The sequence below is a fragment of the Podarcis tiliguerta genome (assembly GCF_965153285.1).
Source record: "Podarcis tiliguerta genome assembly, chromosome: Z".
Lineage (NCBI taxonomy): Eukaryota > Metazoa > Chordata > Lepidosauria > Squamata > Lacertidae > Podarcis > Podarcis tiliguerta.
In genome coordinates this window covers 3,458,260-3,477,593 of record NC_139553.1, presented here as the reverse complement: position 1 = coordinate 3,477,593, position 19,334 = coordinate 3,458,260, and the positions used below count along the sequence as shown (strand labels likewise).

Here is a 19,334-nt window from a genome sequence, read left to right as displayed (position 1 = left end):
CACTGAGAGAGTGTTTTATTCTAGACATGGAGTACTCAGTTATACAGAAATAATAGTTTATTTTTCAGCCAATAAACAAGAGTTGACAGATCACAGACAGCATCACAGATACTAGCAGCACTGCGAAGATTCACCACAATTTTGGGGCAACAATAACCCAACCGTGTACAGCAGGGAGTTGACAATCTCAGACTTCTGGGTGTGGGTTATATTTTGTTGGGTGCACATGTGTACATTATATATAATCTCCTTACTCAAGTATTTGCTAAACTCAAACATCAGAAGCATTAAAGGCTTAAAACATCTGGACACCATATATATTTAGATCTTTATATTTATAGATATTTATAGATATTTATATAACAGTAAAGATATGTTTCTCATTACTACAATATAGCTCATTTTTTTTGTTTAAATTCCTTTAAAGCAACTGGGAGGAAGAAAAGCCAGTTTCACTAGAGTCACATCTGATATGTGCAAGCCACAAGCTACAACAGAACAAAGCTGTGTTTTTAACATGTGCGTTGGACCATTCCAGGACAGAACAGCTAAGAGGCAGATAAAGGATGGATCTCAAGAAGGGAGCAGGGTTACATGTCAAATGGTGGTTTTGGACTCTCCGGGCGGGAGGGACTAGCTTTGCCAGGACGGCTGGAATTCAAGGAAAGAGAGACAAGAACACAAAAGAAAAAACAAGGGGGGAGAGAGAAAGGGAGAGGGACAAAAATGTAAAACAACAGTTAAAATATGGAAAGGATTGGACATAAGAAGTTGACGTCGAGGATCTTCAACGGAAAATCAAAAGTAACAGCACTGGGGTAAAAGGAACAAAAATTGTAAGTGGGGATGGCTGAAATTTTCCAAGGAGGATGTCTAAAGCTGGCTTTCAAAAAGACAGGATGTTGCAGCTCTTTTCCCCCACCCCACTTTAAATATTTCTATATTTACCCCTCAACATATACATAAAGAAGCCAGAGAAGAGGATGTCAAGACTAGCAGTTACACACATTTCCCCCCACATTACATATTTGTACCATCAGCATGCAAGAAGTGAAGGTTGGAAGAATCAACAGAATCATCATGACATCAAACGAGTAGTGTTTTTGTTTGTTTGTCTGAAGCAATGGTAGTTGCACTAAAACACACAGCCCACTCCTGGAAATATTAGATAGTCCATTTCTGTGGAGAGGAAGGCTATCAACCTCTCTCCTGCTTTGTGGAAAGTCAGTTGTAAGTAGTAATACAAGCCAGCTGCCTGGAAACACCAGCCTCTCTTAACCTTCCTTTGCTACTTCAAAAAATAGAGGGTAGCACATTGTGTTGGTTCCTTCCACCTCGAGATAGTGAGAGAATTCTTGGTCTGCAAGACGGCATTATTCAGTAAGCCCTCCTGTCCCCAGCTTGAGAGAAGACTGTGTCAACTGTTCCCTAAAGCTTGCACTTTGACTCTCAAACCCACATACCAGACGTTACCAAGAGTGTTCAAGAATGTTAAAACGTTTTTGTTAACATTATCTTCATGTGTTATCCTCTTCCAGAATGTTCATCTTAACTATAGTAGGGGGGGGAATTGTTACGTAGCTATAGATTAGAGCTAGATGCTACAGCTAACCATCGCAGGCAGGATGCTATGCGCAGACCAGGCAGGTTGTCCACAACTGCCGTTTTGGTGCACAGCAATGCTCCTGTAAAAACAATGCTCCAAAGATCTTATGTCCTTCCAAGTTCCCCATGCCACTTAACTAGGACTACTCTACGCTCACAAAGCAATACAGGATGCACGAGAGAAGACGAAGAAGAGCTCAATCACTAACGAGCATTTTACGACATGGGGGAAGGAGGGGAGTGAAGGTGCCTGTGGGAGGAACAAGGGGTCGGGTTGCTGGGGCGGGGAGAACCCCGGGCACAGAACTTGTTGCCAGCTTTCTACAGGCCTCGGGTTATAAATCTAAGAGGGACGGTTCAGCTGGTCGGATTATGGTGGGTCGAGTAGGTGAGGCAGGGCCCTTCCGGCTGTGAGAGCAGAGAGAAGAAGAGAGAAAGAAAGACGAGAAGAGAACACACACACAGAGGTTAGCCATGGCGGTCAGTCACAATCCCTACATGCTTCTCCACCTCATCTAGACCAGGACCTTGGCCTTCACATAGACCAGAGAGGGCAATGCTGTTATTCATAGCCTTTTAAAAATGGATCAATTTCATCGTTGCTGCTTTAAAAAGGAAGACTAGAAACCACCCTTGACACAGATCTATGAATTCCCCATGGATTACTGGTGTTCATTTAGAATCTCATTGAAGGATCTCTAGAAACCAGATTCCAATTTCCAGAAAGGAGGTCCTGGCACCCAGGTAAGTGTTGAGAAGCATGCAGCACAACCTTTGCGATGCTACTATACCAAGCGAGTGAGGAGCAATGTTACACAGAATGGGTGGTGTCCTCTGGGAGGTGCTGTTTCAGAAGTTGCCGGCCAGTCTGGATCAGGCACCCCCTGCTCTGAGAGTAAAGGGCACCTTTTTGAGCTTGACCACTAGCTGAGTCCAGCTTTTTCAAACACTTCTTTATAACCCTAGAACAAATTTAGTCAGAAATTAGGTTGCAGCATGCCTCCCTCCACCCCCCTCCAATTGACAGCTCCCAGACTTTTTGAACCTCTCCAGCAACAACCAAGGGCTGCTTCATAGACTGTCAAACTGGTGTGGTCAGAAGTTGGCCTTGAGCTGCTAGATGCTGAAGGTGAAGCACCTCTTAGGTATGTCCTTCAGCTCTAGTAACAGCTTCACCCTTGTTTATGTCACCCCAAACTGCTTCAGCATGAGACAGGCAGGCGCCAGCCTCTGCCAATTTCCATGTGATGTTAGCTTGTTTTTTATTTTATTGCTGCCTGTTTTAATTTATGCTTTTTAATTTTGTTACTATCTCGTTATATTTGTTTTATTTTTATTGTGTGAACTGCCTTGAGAAAAGACTGAAGTGTGGCCTAATTTTTGCAAAGCAAATTCATATCCTGGCGCATCCATTTTTAGGTAAACCTTGGCAGCACTCATTTTTCCAGTGCTGATTCATTTCCGGGAACTTACCTTAAGTTACTGGATAGTGTCAGTATTATAGACAAGTCTGCCACATAACCTTTCTGATGATGGGGTGGTGGGGTGTTGCCACTGTGTATGGATGTCACAAGGCTTGATCAGGTTGGGGGTCTGGGAACAGATTGGGAGTATCCCAGAGAGGGGCTCTCCATCTCCCTGGCCATAGCCCAGTCTAGGATAAACATATCTGTGGGCTCTTGCACAATAAATATAACTTAACAGAGAAGTTAAATCATCTGTGTGACAGTCCTACATGCATGTAAACCACTGTGAGCAGAAGTTGTCACCAGGGCTTGCCCTTTACCATGGAAGAGTTTGCTTTGGTCTACCATTTTCCTCTCTCAAACCTACATTTGTATCCACCCCCCTTTATGAGCTCCAACCAGAACAAGGCTCCATTTTGTAGCGGTCTAAAGTCAGCACTGCCTTGAGGATGCAGAGCTTCCCAGCATGTATACTGTGTGGCTATTTAGAGGTGTGAAGGATCATAATACGTCATGCTCTATGCACAAAAGCATTTCCTACAAGGGAGTTGCATAGGAACTTTGTAATGCACGAAGGCTGCAAATCCAGCTCTTCTCTCAAAACTGGAGGAGAAATGATTGTTTGTGACTTCTTTGGTGCTCTTTGTAAAATCCAGGCTCTGGGCAGGCAAAGTTTCCCAACAGCGAGTCCCAGAAGGATGAACGGGCAACAGCCAAGCCTCCTCAAAAAGACCAGCTCCTGCAACCAAACAGCCTGACAAGAACTGAATGGCAACCGGAGCTGCTGTTGAGGAGGGCTGACAGGAAGCAGGAAAGAGATGATGTTCTGGAAGCAAGTCAGTTACTGCAAAACTGCCGTGATGATGGAACACCGAGTTACAGTCCCCCTGAGCTGCATGGTATACCTCTCACACTCCACAGCTACAGGTTCACTGGGGATGATACAGAGATGTGCCAAGGAGAAATCACCATCTCCACCTGAACGCCACTGCTCTCCGCTCACTCTCTTTCTCCACACCAATGGCCTTGATCAAACTTAGAAGGGCAGGGGCTGAAGTCTTACTATGATTGAAGGCAGGCAATGCTGTACTTACGCCACTGTCCAAAACAGGCCTTGAAAATTCATTCTAGTATTATGTAAGGATAATGCATCTACAATTAATTTTAGCACAACAAAGTTCATGGTCTTTTCTAGATGCAGATTTATAAGTAAGAGGAGAATAGGGGGTCGGCGTATAGACACAAATCAAGAAGTTTAGATACTTGGGGCGTTATGTTTTCCTCCACACTTTCTTGGACTACCCCGACACAGATGGGCAGTAGAAGCTGCTCAAAGTATAATTAAGTGGCACTCCATTTTTTTCTATAATAAGGGAGCACAATTTATCCCTGCTGCAGTGAAAGTATATAAGGTTTACATCTTGTCTCAGCTGCTGTATGTCGTTCTGATATGGATTCAGGATTTTAGTTCAACAGTTGAGAGTGTTCTTTCAAACTTTTTGCATTCCCTTTTTGGAATCCCATAGTGTGTGTTAACCACTGGTCAATGGCCAGAGACAGGCCTTGCATCTATAGAATAGAAACAAGGCCAGATTTAACTGCCTCCCTTCTGCAACAGACTACTTTGCCCCCTTGCGAGTAAATATCCCAGAAGGACACAGGAATGGCACCTGGAATATTTCTTGGCTGATACAAAATAATAACAACAGAATTAGTGGCCAAGTTCCTGTTCTAGGCTCAAAGGTAAGAAGATTCATGCTAATTTCCATTTGTATCTCATGCTTTTATCTTTTGTAATTGTATGTTAAGTAAGTATATGTTTTAATACTTATGGCTTTTATTCTGTGTATATTCTGTCTTAGTATGTCGGTGACTAAAAAAAATGATTGATTGATTGATTGCTTAAATTTACAGGAGATACTCCTCACAATGGGACATTTTTCAAGATTTTACATTCATGTACAAAGACAAGTATGTACAAAAGGTTTTCTATCTCTGCCTATTTCATGTGACTGCAATTCCACAGCTTGCTGCCTTTGCCCACCCCCCCCACACTCACTTTTCGTCACACACACATTATTCCTTAACAACACATTCATAATGCAGTCTTTCCCTTCCAGAATTCTGGGTGCTGTAGTTTGTTATGGTTTGCTGGGAACTGAAACTACAGTGCCCAGAATTCTGGAAGGGAAAGACTGCACTACAAATATGCTTAAAAGCTATAGTGTGTACACAACGTCAGCCTCTCAGGTCACAAATAACAATAAGACCGATTTTCTAGCTCAGTGTGATTTATTATACTGCCAAATTGCTCCTGCTTCACTGCTCCCCTGGCAACAAACAACCCCCAGGACAGGGGGCTTCCTAATTGGAGCTTGCTAGAGAGCAAGAAACCATTGTCCCTGCTTTGGATATACCAAAAGCCAAGGCTTTCCCCCTTCTCTCTCATAACTGCTGTGGAACAGGCTGTATGAGCCACCAGAACACTGGTTTGCTGTGCCAGAAAGGCACCTGTCACCTGGCCCAGGCCACACCATTTTTATAATCACGCTTCAAAAAACAAAACCAATTTGTTTGGTCCTCATGTTTATGAAGGGGAAAAAAGCCTTTTGCTTGTGTAACTGTTCTTGCACGCACACGCAAACATGCACACGAAGCAGGGGAGGGGAACTGAATTACTGAATGTGTAATAAATCCTGTGAATCTAAGTAGAGTTATGTAATGCACATTATTATTATTATCTCTGTTACTCTTAGAACCTGTCTTTCTCAGCTGCAGAATCTACAATTGGGTTTCTTTACCGCCCACCGGGCCCTATTAATACTCAGTTCCTCATTGCCAAAGTATCTCTTTTGCTGCCCTACCTTTTGCTGTGAATTCTCTTCCTACCTTAACTGGAAACCCCAAAGAAAATAACGCTTGCCAAGGCCCTTCTCTGGTGTTCAACAAATATGCTGCTGCAAAGTTTTGGAAGAGAGAAAGGAAAATAGAAGCAGAGAAGGCAAGAAAGGCTTAGAAAGGCTCTCTTGTTGCAATGAAGAAGAAAAATGGGTGCAGGGATCAGAAGGTGGAATAAAGTTTACAGCACGAAGTTCAAGTGAGATGCTTGGCTCCTACAGTCCTTACACATTTACAGGTTCAATGTGGAACAAGCTGACTGAATCTCAAGGCAGTAGGGGTATAATGGTTAGAGTGCCGCACTGAAGACTAGGGAGACTTGGGCTCAAATCCCCATTCAGCCACAAAGCTTTCTGAGCCAGTCGCTGTCACACAACCAAACTTTATCTTGTGAAGATAAAGGCAGGGAACCATGTACATTATCCTGAACATCTTATAGAATGGGAGGGATAAAGTGAAATTAGATATCAAGATAGATCAAAGAACTTACTGAGACTTGGTCACCTTGTTAAGGAACAAATAAAGCAGCGTTCCATGGCAGGGGTGTGGCCATGAAATTTGTGCATCCCTGAGTGTCAGTGTGTGAGGCTTGCGAGTCACAACACACCAAATAAAACAGTACCAAGGGATATGGAACCAGAACCCCAAAGGAGTTAGTTTAAGCACATTCAGTGGGAAGTTTGAGACCCAGCAACTTTTATTGCAAGCTGCTGCTGTGTTTCACAAGGAGGGTGCTGTGTGGCAGTGGTGGGGGTTGGGGTGGGGTTGGGATGTTTCTTAAGTCACAGAGCATGGAATGAACTAGTCCAGCGGAACAAAGTTCACTGAACTGGTTCACAAACCTCTGGACTACACCTGAAAGTAGTTCCCATAATTGTCAGGTAAAATAAAGGTGAATTAAAGTTCATTTTGGGATAGAATTTTGAATGTGTTTGGGGTCTTTCATGTCCATTCCCTCCTGGACTAGCTTTCATTTTTTAAAAAAGTAAATCAAACAGGAAGTTAGTAAGCAAAACATTGATGCAATGTCCTAAGGCTTGTTAGGCAGATACTACGCCCTGGTGTTGCTGAGTACCGTATTTTTCGCTCTATAAGATGCACCAGACCACAAGACGCACCTAGTTTTTGGAGGAGGAAAACAAGGAAAAAAATATTCTGAATCTCAGAAGCCAGAACAGCAAGAGGGATCGCTGCGCAATGAAAGCAGCAATCCCTCTTGCTGTTCTGGCTTCTGGGATAGCTGTGCAGCCTGCATTCGCTCCATAAGACGCACACACATTTCCCCTTACTTTTTAGGAGGGAAAAAGTGAGTCTTATAGAGCAAAAAATACGGTATGTTGTGTCACTTAATCACTGTTGCTAAGCTCTCAGAAGGAGGGGATGTGAGGTATCTCCTATATCCTGCTGAAGAGAGTCATTCTTCCAACAGGAGCAACTTGCTGTGAGAAGTGTGTATGGTTCCAGGAACAAAACAGATGATGCCTTGTGCCTTTAACAACTGTGTTGCTGGCACAACTTAAACAGGGCAAGCCTTTTCTAGTATAGGTGCAGGTGCCACCCCCTTGATGGGTGATCAACTGTGCAACCGTGTATATGCATGGCGTCGGGAAATTATTAAATGATTCATTTCAAACCCAGCGGAAGAGAGCTGGAAAGTCTTCGTGGTTTGCAAGGAGACCCTACCCGGAGACCCAAGCGGATGTCAGTGAGAGTGGAGAAAGCCCCCAAGAGACTTGGTCTTGCTCTGGTGCCAGCCCAATTGAAATGTACGGGATGAAAAAAAGCTCACCAGGCCCTAATTTCTCCTGCTGAATCTGAAGGGAAGCAATGCTAGGGACATAGCTCGAGACATAGGGATGGGCACGAGGAACACAAGTTTTTTAAGCAGCTGAAGGACCTTGGGTAGCAGAAGGTGATGGGAGAGGCCTCTCTCTGTTCCTGAGTCCAGTCAGAGGAGAGGATCCTGGGATGGAAGGACCAGTGGTCTGCTTTGGCCAATGTTTGTGGCAGAAAGCTTGGGGAGAAAAGACCTTTAATAATGGTGCAGCCTTCACAAACTCACTCTCTTCCTCCCTCCCTCTCAAAATCATGTTCCAAACTGTCCAATTCTATGGGACTTAATAGGACTATTAGGGATGGTGGCGGTGGGGAAATTATTTTCTTTTCACATGATTTAAATTAATTGCAGCAAAAGAATTACCACCACATTTCCACTACAACGCTCTAACGAGCAGGAATTTGCAGGGCCTGCTTCTGAAGACCAGGATATCTATAAGAACTACCTAGGAGAGGCAGGTGGCAGGACAGGGGAATGGGAAGGCATGGCTGGGTGGGATAAGACTAACACTGAGTCATGCATCACTAGAGGCTGAGGGAGGCAGGGGTGAGTGGGAGTGAAGAACGTACCGTAGCTGCCAATCTTCAAGGGTCACTGATAGTGATTCTGAAAGACAACACGAGAGCAACATGGCTGTTCAGACAATTTGAGGCAAGAGGCCACGCAAGTCTGGAAAATGAGTCACACTCGTGTGCACATGCACACGTGCGTGCACACAGAAAAAGCACAATGACCAATACTGCATACATGTGCAAGGACAATGAAAGGAAGATGGAAATCTGCAGCTGCACCCACCCACCCACACACACAAGGATGTCTGCATCCTCGCATACCACAATTCCATTGCAAGGTACAAAACTGTGCCTGCACCAGCATGTACAACAGACACATACGACACACGCCAGGACACTTGCACCCCATGCACACTCACACAGCTGCAGCCATGCACACCTGTGCAAGAGCTGACATTTTCAGCCATCCACAGATATGTGGCCGCTGGCACTTTAAGGGCAGTGGCACACAAAAGGACTGGCAGGTTGTGTACAAACTTACCTGCCTCCAGAAGTGGGTGCAGGGTATTCTCTCCTCCACTGCCAGGGCCAGCCCTATCACTAGATGAAATGAGGCAGCTGCCTTGGGCAGCAGATGCTTGGGGGTGGGCGTGCACGTGCAGGGCTGTGGCGAAGGTGTTGAAGGACAGAGCTGAGCCTGTGCCCTTGGGTGCAGCAGAGGGCCTTGCTCTGGACCCAGGCTGGGGTACATGATGTGTAAAAGGTATGAAGTAAAATAATATTTTGAATGTTTTAATGAGTCGTGTTTTTTGTTTTGTTTACCCTGTTTTATTGTTTTAGTCTGTTTGTAAACTACTCTGAGGTTTATCTGTTTCTTGTTTTTTACAATCAAGGTTGTATAAATTTTATGAATTAAAAATAATAAATAAGACTTAACTAGCAGCCTGACTGACTTCCATACATGGAGGGCAAATGGGAGGGGGAGGGAGTCATCTGGTTCTTCACCAGAGGCAGCAAAATGTGCTGGACGGCCTTGGCAAGCAGACTCCAGCAAATACTTCTGCCCCTCCCTCCACATTTCAGGAAGGCTTTTAAAAACCCACACCACTCCCCCCCCCCCCCCCCCGCAGGTACCTAACTCACTTGTCCAGTTAAAATGTTTATTCCACGCCTTAAAAACCAAACAGTGAATTTGTTTGTTTTTAAGTGGAAATGTTGTTCGGGTGGCCGGAGACTGACTTTGGAAGTGCCACAAGAGTCAGCCAATCAGCACTCTGCACAGCCACAAGAGTCAGCCAATCAGCACTCTGCACAGCCAGCTGGCTAAAGAGGAAAAGAGACACTCCAGGATTGGTACAAAGGACGGCCAATCCTGGAAACAGGCAAAACTGGTTACTCCCAAACTCAATCCAGGTTGGAAGTCTGCACGTCTTTCCAAATAAGAGTGAATGCATATCCACAGACAGAATTGCATCGTTCAAGGTATGAATGTCTATTTGAAAGGTACACCTTCCGTGTCCTCCTGAAGATCTTTGTACTTCCTTGATCACTGGCTGTGGCTGATGGGAGCTGGAGTCCATCAACATCTGAAGGGTCAACTGTTCTTTTCCGTAAAGTTAGCACCCCAGTATCTTGCTAGTGCAGGAAACTGATTCCCTTGTCTTGCTCAGATGGGGTACTTCCCAGAAGACAGCTGTCTGGCAGCAATGCACTTCAGGAAGAATATAAGCTTTCTCCCACAGGTCACGCATAAAGTGTTTTAAGGTACTTACAATGCAAATGACTTCCTTTCTCAATCAAACGCAGAAGCTGCATTCTCACGCATTCAGAACTAAAACTACACACGCACATGCCCAAACAGGGACTATTCTCATTATATTTTTGTGAAAATTCCCCTTGTCAAAGCTGCCCTCTTCAGATTACTGGACCATCTCACTAAACCAGAGGTGGCTAGATTGAAGCCTCTCCCCCCGTTGCATATGGACTCCAACTCCCATCATTCCTGGCTGTTGGCCATGCTGGCTGAGGCTAATGGGAGTTGCAGTCCAGGAACAAGGTCGCAGGTTCCCCCATCGCTGCACCAAACAGTTGTCAGGTGTAAGGTTATATTCAACAGCATCTTACACTTGGGTAACAGCAAGGTCACAGCTTCAGGGCTACACAAGCAAACATATGCACCTCAGCCCTCCTCATAGACCTTGTAAATTAATTTGCTAAAAAGACCTTTACAGTGCAATTCTACACATATCTACTTAGAAGTATTTCACTGGTGCATATTCCCAGGTAAGTGGGTATAGGATTGCAGCCTTAACCTACTATCTGTCCCCAGTTAATATGGCAGCCGATAATTCTAAACATATGCAAGCACTTATAAAAACTGCAAACAGAAAGTGCCATCTTTAAAAATATATGCCTCCCCTTTCTCTCTATCTTGTAGGACTGACTCTTCTAAGATGATGTCCGCTACAACCTATGGATCATCTAAAATTAAAAAGAGGGGATGTTTCTTGCTTCAGAAACAATATGTAAATTTATGTGCACTTAATCAACAAGTAACCAATTCAAAAGTCCTATGTCTTATTAGAATTCATTTCTTTACGTGTGCTCAACCCTTTACCACCTGGCATTGGTATAAATATTCATCTACCCCAAAATACTCCACACAGAAAACAAGGTGCAGGGCTTTACATTCTTGTGCACACGCTTTCACTATCATGCACACATCTCAAAGAAAGCAAACAAAGATTTGACACCCATTGATGAAGTGCACGCACGCACGCACACGCACACACACACACACACACACTCAAACGTGTGTAGCTCAAAGGCTGAAATGCTGGGCCCCCCTTCAGTATTCCCCGCGCAACATGGGAAGGCCAAATTTGTGTTAAAAGAAGAAAAACAAAGAAGAAGAAGAAACAGAACAGCAACAAATGAAGATGGTTGTCTGTTCACTTGTGGCCAGCAAACTCAAGCCCAACTGCCAACGTGAACTCTCTTATTCTATATACAAGAGATGGAGCAAGGAGGACTGACTTGCCATCTGGGGGCTGTTGACCAGTGGAGTAGGAGTGGGCCAAGGACGGGGTGGAATAGAAGAGTTGGGAGGGGAGAGAAAGAGGGAGAGAGAATCTGGAAACACTTGGAGATCATTCGAGCTGAGCCACTCAAGTATTATCAACACCTCAGCACCTTGAAGACTAACAAGTATTGCTGTAGCATAAACATTTGTGGACATTTGAGTCCCCTTGTGGTCCAGAAAAAGTTTGTGTTAGGTCTCTAATGTATTATAAGACTGTCTTTAAAATGCAGCAGCCTAACAGATCTACTTTTCTGGACGCTGTCAGAATTTCATACCGTATATATCTTTCTCTGAGACATGAATGGTTGCAGAGGCGTAGCAAGGTCAGGTGGTACCTGGTGTGAATTTTTTTTTGTCACACCCCCCACATGGCAATTTTTGGAGAGGGCACCCCAAAATTGTTGAGCTGTTTTTAGGGTACCCCAAAGTGGGTGACCCTTTTTTAGGGAGGGTTGGCCACGAAACTGCTACGCCCGCCAATATCGCAAAAATCTGACCGCCGATCGCATAAAACCACTCGGGGGTGCCACCCGCCAGAAGGTGCCAGGCTGATCACAGGGCTTATTTGCGCTATCAACGGGTGGATTTTCACGATGAAATCCGTCCGCTGGGGGTGCGAGCACCACCACACCAATCCACTAAGGGGGATTTTGTCATACACCCCGGCATGACACCCAGGGCACCCCGGCATGACCGCATTCCCCACACCCCCTTGCGATGCCCCAGAATGGTTGTATCCAATAGGGGCTAAATGTATCCTAAAGCATCTAAATGTTCTACACTTGCTCACGGTACATTTCCAGGCACAATTCAGAGTGTTGGTGCTGACCTGTAGAGCCCTAAATGGCCTCAACCCAATATACCTGAAGGAGCATCTCCACTCCATCATTCAGTCTAGTTTTGAGGGCCTTCTGGCAGTTCCTTCCCTGCGAGAAGCGAAGTTACAGGGAACCAGGAAGAGGGCCTTCTTGGTAGTGGCACCCGCCCTGTAGAACGCCCTCCCATCAGATGTCAAGGAAATAAACAACTATCTGACTTTTAGAAGACATCTGTAGGCAGCCCTGTATAGAGAAGTTTTTAATGTTTGATGTTTTCTTGTGTTTTTAATATTCTGTTGGGAGCTGCCCAGAGTGGTTGGGGCAACCCAGCCAAATGGGTGGGGTACAAATAATAAAATTACTGCATTTGCTTAAGTCTAATGCACCATCAAATCTTATATGCATCTCAATGTTCAGAACATTGAAAGCAAAAAAAAAGGATTTTCTGGCAAATGTAAATGTGCCGTCGAATCTAATGCCCACCTTAATTTTCACAATGTAATTTGGCCAAAAAAGGTAAACATTAGATTCGAGTTAATATGGTATAATTATTATTATTGGTCCTACTCAAAACAGACCCACTGAAATTGATGGGCAGGACTAACTTAGGTGCACTGTTTTAAATGGGCTTGCTCTGAGTAGGACTTCACTGGATACAACCTGATCTGACTGGTCACTTTCATGTTTCAGCTGAACAATGCAAACAACAAGCTCCCACCCCCTTCCTTGACCCACCCAGTTCTGGCAGCCCCTAGACATTTTGCCAGAGGTTCAGGAAGAGACATGCAGGCAAAACCCACTTCTGTGCAATTGTGGAAATGGCCCCCTCTCTCTCTAAGGCAGGCTTCCTCAACCCTGGCCCTCCAGATGTTTTGAGACTACAATTCCCATCATCCCTGACCAATGGTCCTGCTAGCTAGGGATCATGGGAGTTGTAGTCTCAAAACAGGTGGAGGGCCAAGGTTGAGGAAGCCTGCTCTAAGTCATGGGCATAGCCAGGATTTATTGGGGAGGGCAGGCTTTATGTTGCGGGGGGGGGGGGATGTTATCTGCAACGCAATTAGTTATTTTTATTTATTTACTTGATTTCTTGAGGGCAGCTGCCCTTCCACCCCCACCCCCACTACGCCCATGCTCTAAGTGTCCACAAAGCAGCTTCTGATGATATTAAAAGGTGAAGCGTTTCAGGGCAGGGAAGGAATAGGGACCCCAAAAGCCAGCTGACTGGATCACATGGCCTGGGCCACAATGTCTCCCATTCGCTGTCAGATGGACAGGCGATCAGAGGTGTGGTTCTTAGGAGTCAGGTGTGTGCAAACACACACACTTTCCTTACACTATTTTTTGCTGCTGCCTGGCAGTGCCCCTCGGCCCAGAAACCAAACATTCACAAGGGGGAAATGTGGCGTTGTGTAGGAGATAAAAGTCAGAGAGGAGATGAAGTAGAGAGCAAAACCTCATTCATTTCAGCCTGCCTGTATATAGAATATATAATCCATGAGGATGAGAGAGAGAGAGAGAGAGAGAGAGAGAGAGAATGGAAATGGAGAAATGTGTTGGGGAAACTGCACACAGAGGTAAAGCAGCAGAAAGTAAAGCAGATTATAACTGAATTCAAAAAAAGGAAAAGGAAGAAGAAAATGGCAGAGAGAAGCAAGGAGAGAGAGAAGCAAGAACAGGCAACAATACAGACAGCAGCAGCAGCAGCACATGGTGACAGGCCCTGGCCAAAGGATGCTGTAAACAAGGAACTGGACCTGCGGAGAAGACCCTGCGCATCTAGAAAGCAGGTCGGTATAGCTAACCATTTGCATGCCAAAGTGTTGCTTTTTCTTCTTCATTATTATTATTATTATTATTACCAACACATAAGCCAGTGTCCTGCACCTTCTCCAGGCTTGTCCATGCCTGATCCTAATCTAGATCTGTGGTGTGTTTGCAGAGCAAATATCTGGTTGGAACAAGGCCCCACTCAGCCAGGCAAGGTCATTATCAGCAAGCACCGTCCTGTACCCAAGTGGCCGTCGGAGGCAGTGACCAGTCTATAAACCCTTACAATCAGATATCGATATGAGAGACAGGCCCTCCCCAGAAAGGACGCCTTCCCACACACAGCAGCATCCATGAACTTACACAGCAAATTGTCACAGACAGCAGAGTCCTTAAGGATATGCTGCAGCTGCACGTGTCAGCTGTTTTTACGACACACTCACGGGCACCCACAAACCTCTGGGTGAGCGATGCCTGCGTGAGAGCTGCAGGCAGAAAGTGTGGAGTTTTCCTCTCGGCACTGCAAAGCTGAGATTTCCCTCTGGACTTACCTCTGACTCCATCCTGTAACAAGTATGCCCACACAAGTAAGAGTGGTACAGCTGAACAGCCCAGAGCTGGGATTGGGGAAATTATAATTTTCTAGGTTTTGTGCTTTACTTCAAACGATAATGTGAAGGTACAGCAAATGGAACCTGGTGGGCTGCCTGAATCATCAAGCAGAATGAACACAGCTAAATCTTGTATTGCTGCTGGTGAAGGGGGAGCATCTCCTACTCCAAAGGGCAGGGAGCTGGCTTAAGGGGCCCAGGGCAGGCTACATGGAGTTTTCCACTCCAACATCTCTCTACTTCCCAGCACCTGCCACCTGAGGAATCCACCTCACTTTGCCTCATGGCAGAGTGTAGCTGCACCACAGACTTAAACTGGTTAAACAGCCATTCCTTCTTCCGAGGAAACTGCCCTGGGACGTATAGTTGAGGAGGTGGGTGATGGGGGAATCCCCAGCAGAGTATTCTCAGCAAACTGCAACTCCTGAGATTTGTTAAACCAATATTGCTCAGTTTGTAGGTCAGGTGAATTGCTAATGACTTAAGTCTTCTCACTGTTCAAGGGGTGCAAAAAAACAGGAGCATAGTAAAAGTTAATGTGATCAAACAGCCTCATGTTCAGTGACAGAAAAGTCCTGATCCATGTTTTCAACTCAGGTCAAGGGCTTTGCCAGGAAATTCTGCTAATTAAGAAGATAAGGCAAGTCCCGGCCAACTCCTTTAAGACACCCTGAGCAGCCTTTCTCAGTAGGAAGCAACACTGAAATAAAAGCTTTATCAACAACCTTCCCACAGCAGTTTCTCTATTTGAAATGAAGCATTTATACCTAGTTCCCTACTCACACGTAAAAAAACCCCCAATACCAGCTCTGGACAGCTACTTGCTATTTAAACAAACAAACAAACAAACAAACAATGAACAAACAAACAAATAAATAAAAGACAGCCTTCTTTTGCTTAAGATCAGCAGTTAAATATCAGCAACAAAACTCTTCCCAAATGTTTCTGTATCATTTGCAAAACAAAGATTTCCAGACACACAAAACCACGTGCAGCAGCCTGGTCTTTTACATGTCTGTTTGTTATCAAGGCCCACCGCATTCCACAGGTCATGCTCCCATTGTATGACTTAGCAGTGCAAGTCTCCCAACCATATTTACCCAGAAGTAAGTCTTATTGAAGTCAATGGGGCTTACTCCCAGGCAGGTGGGTCAGGACTGCAGCTTAAGTTCTTGGTAAACATGCATAGAATTATGCGTATTTACTTGGGAGTACCTCCACCGAACTCGTTTGGACTTATCTTCACGTAGAAGTCCGTGGCGCTGTTCTATAGGAAACAAGTTTTGCTATCATTCTCAGTTGTAGTCTTCTGCATGCCAGGTCCAAAGTGCAACATCTTATTCTGGCTAAACTTTCTTCATGTTATAGAAAGAGAAGTTGGCAGAACTATGTTTTCCCCAGGGAGGACCTGGTTGCTCTGGCGGGAGTGGGGGTCTGTTTCTATGGGGCTCTCTACCTTGGAAATTAATCACAAAAGGGGTGGAATGCAGTTCTCCTCCCCAATCAATAACATAACACTTTCTTTCTTGCAAGAACCACTGGGAAGCTGGGGTGGTGTCACACAAGAAAGCCCTAAGACTCTAGACTGATGTGACTTCCTACTCTGATTGAAAGCCCTGCATCAGAAAAGGATTGAAAATGCTTAGTAAGAAATTCTCTAGAATTCTCTCACTTACATCTTGCGCTCCCAGGTGCTCAAAGGTCTGGGGGCAGTGGCTCATGAGACAGATTTACATGAAATCTGCATAAGTAGTTCCTGTTTGTACTGAACTTGGCCTCTCCTAAATTTCGGAACGTGCTTCCTTATAACCATGCCCACATTTCCCTGGCTGCCAGGATGGGCAAACTCTTTCTAAGCAAAGTTTTAAAAATGGTGGAAGGAGGTGATTTGAGGCCTACTATAGGAGCCAGGACTGTCCTAGGCTTTCTCCCTTGCACCTAGCCATTACGACAGATCTTCTTCAACACCAGCACACCACTCCAAGCAGTGCTGCTGCCTCCAGTGATCTCCCAAACCACCTTTTCCTCAGATCCACCAAAGGATAAAAAAGATCCCAATATCTTCTCCCAAAGGGAAACTCAGCATGCAAAGAATGAGCAGGTTCTCATGAGCAGCAGTTGGGGAATCCAGTTACTACCTTGAGAGGCACTTAATGGCACAACCCTAAGCATATTTACTCTGGAGGAATCCTCGCTGTGTTCAGTGGGCCTGACTCCCTAGGAAGTGGGCTGAGGTTCATGAGGTTCTAGTGCAGCTGGTGGCCAGAGCCTGTTTTCCCCTTCCCGCCCACCCACTGCACAGCCAGACTTACCTGGGGACACCGGGAGGTGCACGGTTGGGCCGAGATGGAACCTGAGGGGGAGGCCCAAAAGGATCAGGGGAGGCCCCAGGCCTAGAGGGCACAGGAGGAGCACCACCCAGAGTGGGACCACCAGCAGGCGGTGGTCCAGGAGCCGGGCCTCGCGATCCAGGTCTGGCTGGGGGGACTGCAGGAGCTCTCCTCTGGGGTGTAGGGCTGGATGTGGGAGACCTATTGAACAGAGAGAGGGTTTCACTGCCGTGGCAGGCCCGCAGGACGACAAGGTGCTCTGGCACATTTAAAGAACCCTTCAGGCTAGAGACAAAACCACTTTCAAGGGAGATGGCAGCATTCTGAGGGAGGGAGGCGCCCATGCTTTTGGTGAATATGTCTTTTGCCTCATGGTCTCTTGCCTAGTAAGTGCAAATCCTGCAGTAGTGTTTACAGGATTTGCAACACTGCCACAGCCTACTTGTTTACCTGAGGCAAAGGTGTGAGGATCGTGTACACACCATGCGTAGCAATCCCTCCTAGGGACCGAGATCTCTTCGGGGGCCCCAATAAAATATTTGAAGGGGCCCCACAAAGTGGATGAACATTGCCATTCAAATCGTGTATGTACAGCATGTCTTGAGATCAATTGTGCGGGGCGGGACTTACCTCCCCCCGCCATTTTATTCAAGTTTGTGCCACTGGCCGCCATCCACCTCCATCCTCCACAAGCCTTTTGTGCGCTGGGTGAGCACCAAGGTCCCAGCGACCCCTGCGATGCTTTGTGAGCACAAATGCGGCTGCTTTGCTGAACTGCAATGCTGCAGTGCCCAAGCTTCCCATTCCAGCAGGGGGGCCCACCTAAGTTGCTAAAAGAGGCCTCAGGAAGGTCTGCAGGGGCCTCCCCCTGAGCCTCGGGTACCTGCGTCCGGACGGTATGTTCTGCACCTGCAGCCAGGAGTCGTCCACCGGCGGAGGCAAGGGAGTGCTGATGGTGGTGGTGTTGATGTCCCCGATGATGTGGTGCGCCTCCTTCAAGGCATGGTACATGCGCAGCATCTCGTCACGCCGCTGGGCTTGCTCGACTGATTCTTCCATCAGTGTGTTTTGGTCTCCACAGGAATACAGGTTTGCCAGCAGCTCCGAGTGGATAAAGTCCTTTGTCTACCAAAGGGGGAAACAGAGGCAGTCGCCATTCAGAGTACATCTGCAATATAAACATTTAAACTGCTATCTGCCTAGGCCACTTTTTAGGTAGCCCCTACCCTCATATTCCTAGCAGTTCAACCTAGCAGTTTGAAAGCACGTCAAAGTGCAAGTAGATAAATAGGTACCGCTCCGGAGGGAAGGTAAACGGCGTTTCCGTGCGCTGCTCTGCTTTGCCAGACGTGGCTTAGTCCTGCTGGCCACATGACCTGGAAGCTGTACACTGGTTCCCTCGGCCAATAAAGCGAGATGAGCGCCACAACCCCAGGGTCGGTCACGACTGGACCTAATGGTCAGGGGTCCCTTTACCTTTACCTTACCCTGATATTCCAGGCCCCTTTGTCTAATATTAAGCATCTATTTTTGCTACTCTAAGCTTACTTAACAGGAAGTAAACCCCATTGAATGCAGCTGGACCCACTTTTGAGGAAGCATTTATAGAAGACTGTTTTTCCTAATAAAATATGCATGCCAACAGCCCAGTCTTCCTAGTCTTAGTCTCCCATTCTAGCTGTTACCTCACATGGGATACATACATTGTTTATCATAAGGTGCATGATGGTCTTAGGCATGAGGTCACGGATGGTCTTGTTGACAATGGCCATGTAGGAGTCTACAAGGTTCCTGATGGTTTCCACCTGTCTCTCCAGCTGAGGGTCCATGGAATGCATCAAGCTGTCAGATCCATTCTCTTCCGACTCACTGGCCTATGTAGGATGTTGAAGAAACAGGTTGTGTCTTTAGCAAGGCAAACACACGCCACACCTCCAGGGGCAAAAAAAGGGAAGGGCTGAGGAACTGATGAAACACTATGAGAAGACATGGGGCTTGTCACTTCAGAGCTGATGGTCTCATTCTTACCTAATTTCCCAATATATCCAAATCACACACAAACACCCCGGAAATTTTGGATCCTCACTCTGGTTCTTCTCAATTCCAGCCCTGGGAGGGGGATGGGAGGATGCTGAGCTGCTAGATACAATTACTGAGCTTGACCAATCAGGTGCCCCCTTTCCAAAGCAGGAGCAAGAGAGCTTGGAGAATCTCCTACAATACGATACCCCTTAGTTATTTTATTACATATAGATGCATGAGAGGATGCTTTCTGGTTAATGAATGAGCTTTATGTTGGCTTGCCTTGCCTATAAAACACTATACAGATTAGAAGCCACCTACACCAATTTCTGTGAATTTGCCCAAAGTGTTAAATGGTTAGATAGCTAGATTAGATAAACTGA

At 45.9% G+C, this 19,334-nt stretch overlaps 1 protein-coding gene across 16 annotated transcripts in view; it reads right to left on the bottom strand.

Moving 5' to 3' along the window:
* DNM1 (dynamin 1) overlaps nucleotides 1-19,334 on the bottom strand; it is a 129,662-nt gene continuing 110,328 nt past the window's right edge. For 4 of the 16 annotated variants that reach the window (XM_083422966.1, XM_083422971.1, XM_083422970.1 and 1 more), the window contains 4 exons: nucleotides 18,633-18,803; nucleotides 17,813-18,054; nucleotides 16,912-17,130; nucleotides 1-2,013 (listed from right to left, as the gene is read on the bottom strand). In XM_083422966.1, the coding sequence (XP_083279092.1) occupies nucleotides 1,941-2,013; nucleotides 16,912-17,130; nucleotides 17,813-18,054; nucleotides 18,633-18,803 (705 nt within the window). In that variant the 3' untranslated portion in view covers nucleotides 1-1,940. Of the gene's footprint in view, nucleotides 2,014-8,375; nucleotides 8,413-15,814; nucleotides 15,867-16,911; nucleotides 17,131-17,812; nucleotides 18,055-18,632; nucleotides 18,804-19,334 lie in introns of all 16 variants that reach the window. The other 12 variants (XM_083422972.1, XM_083422974.1, XM_083422968.1 and 9 more) reach the window with 8 other exon arrangements.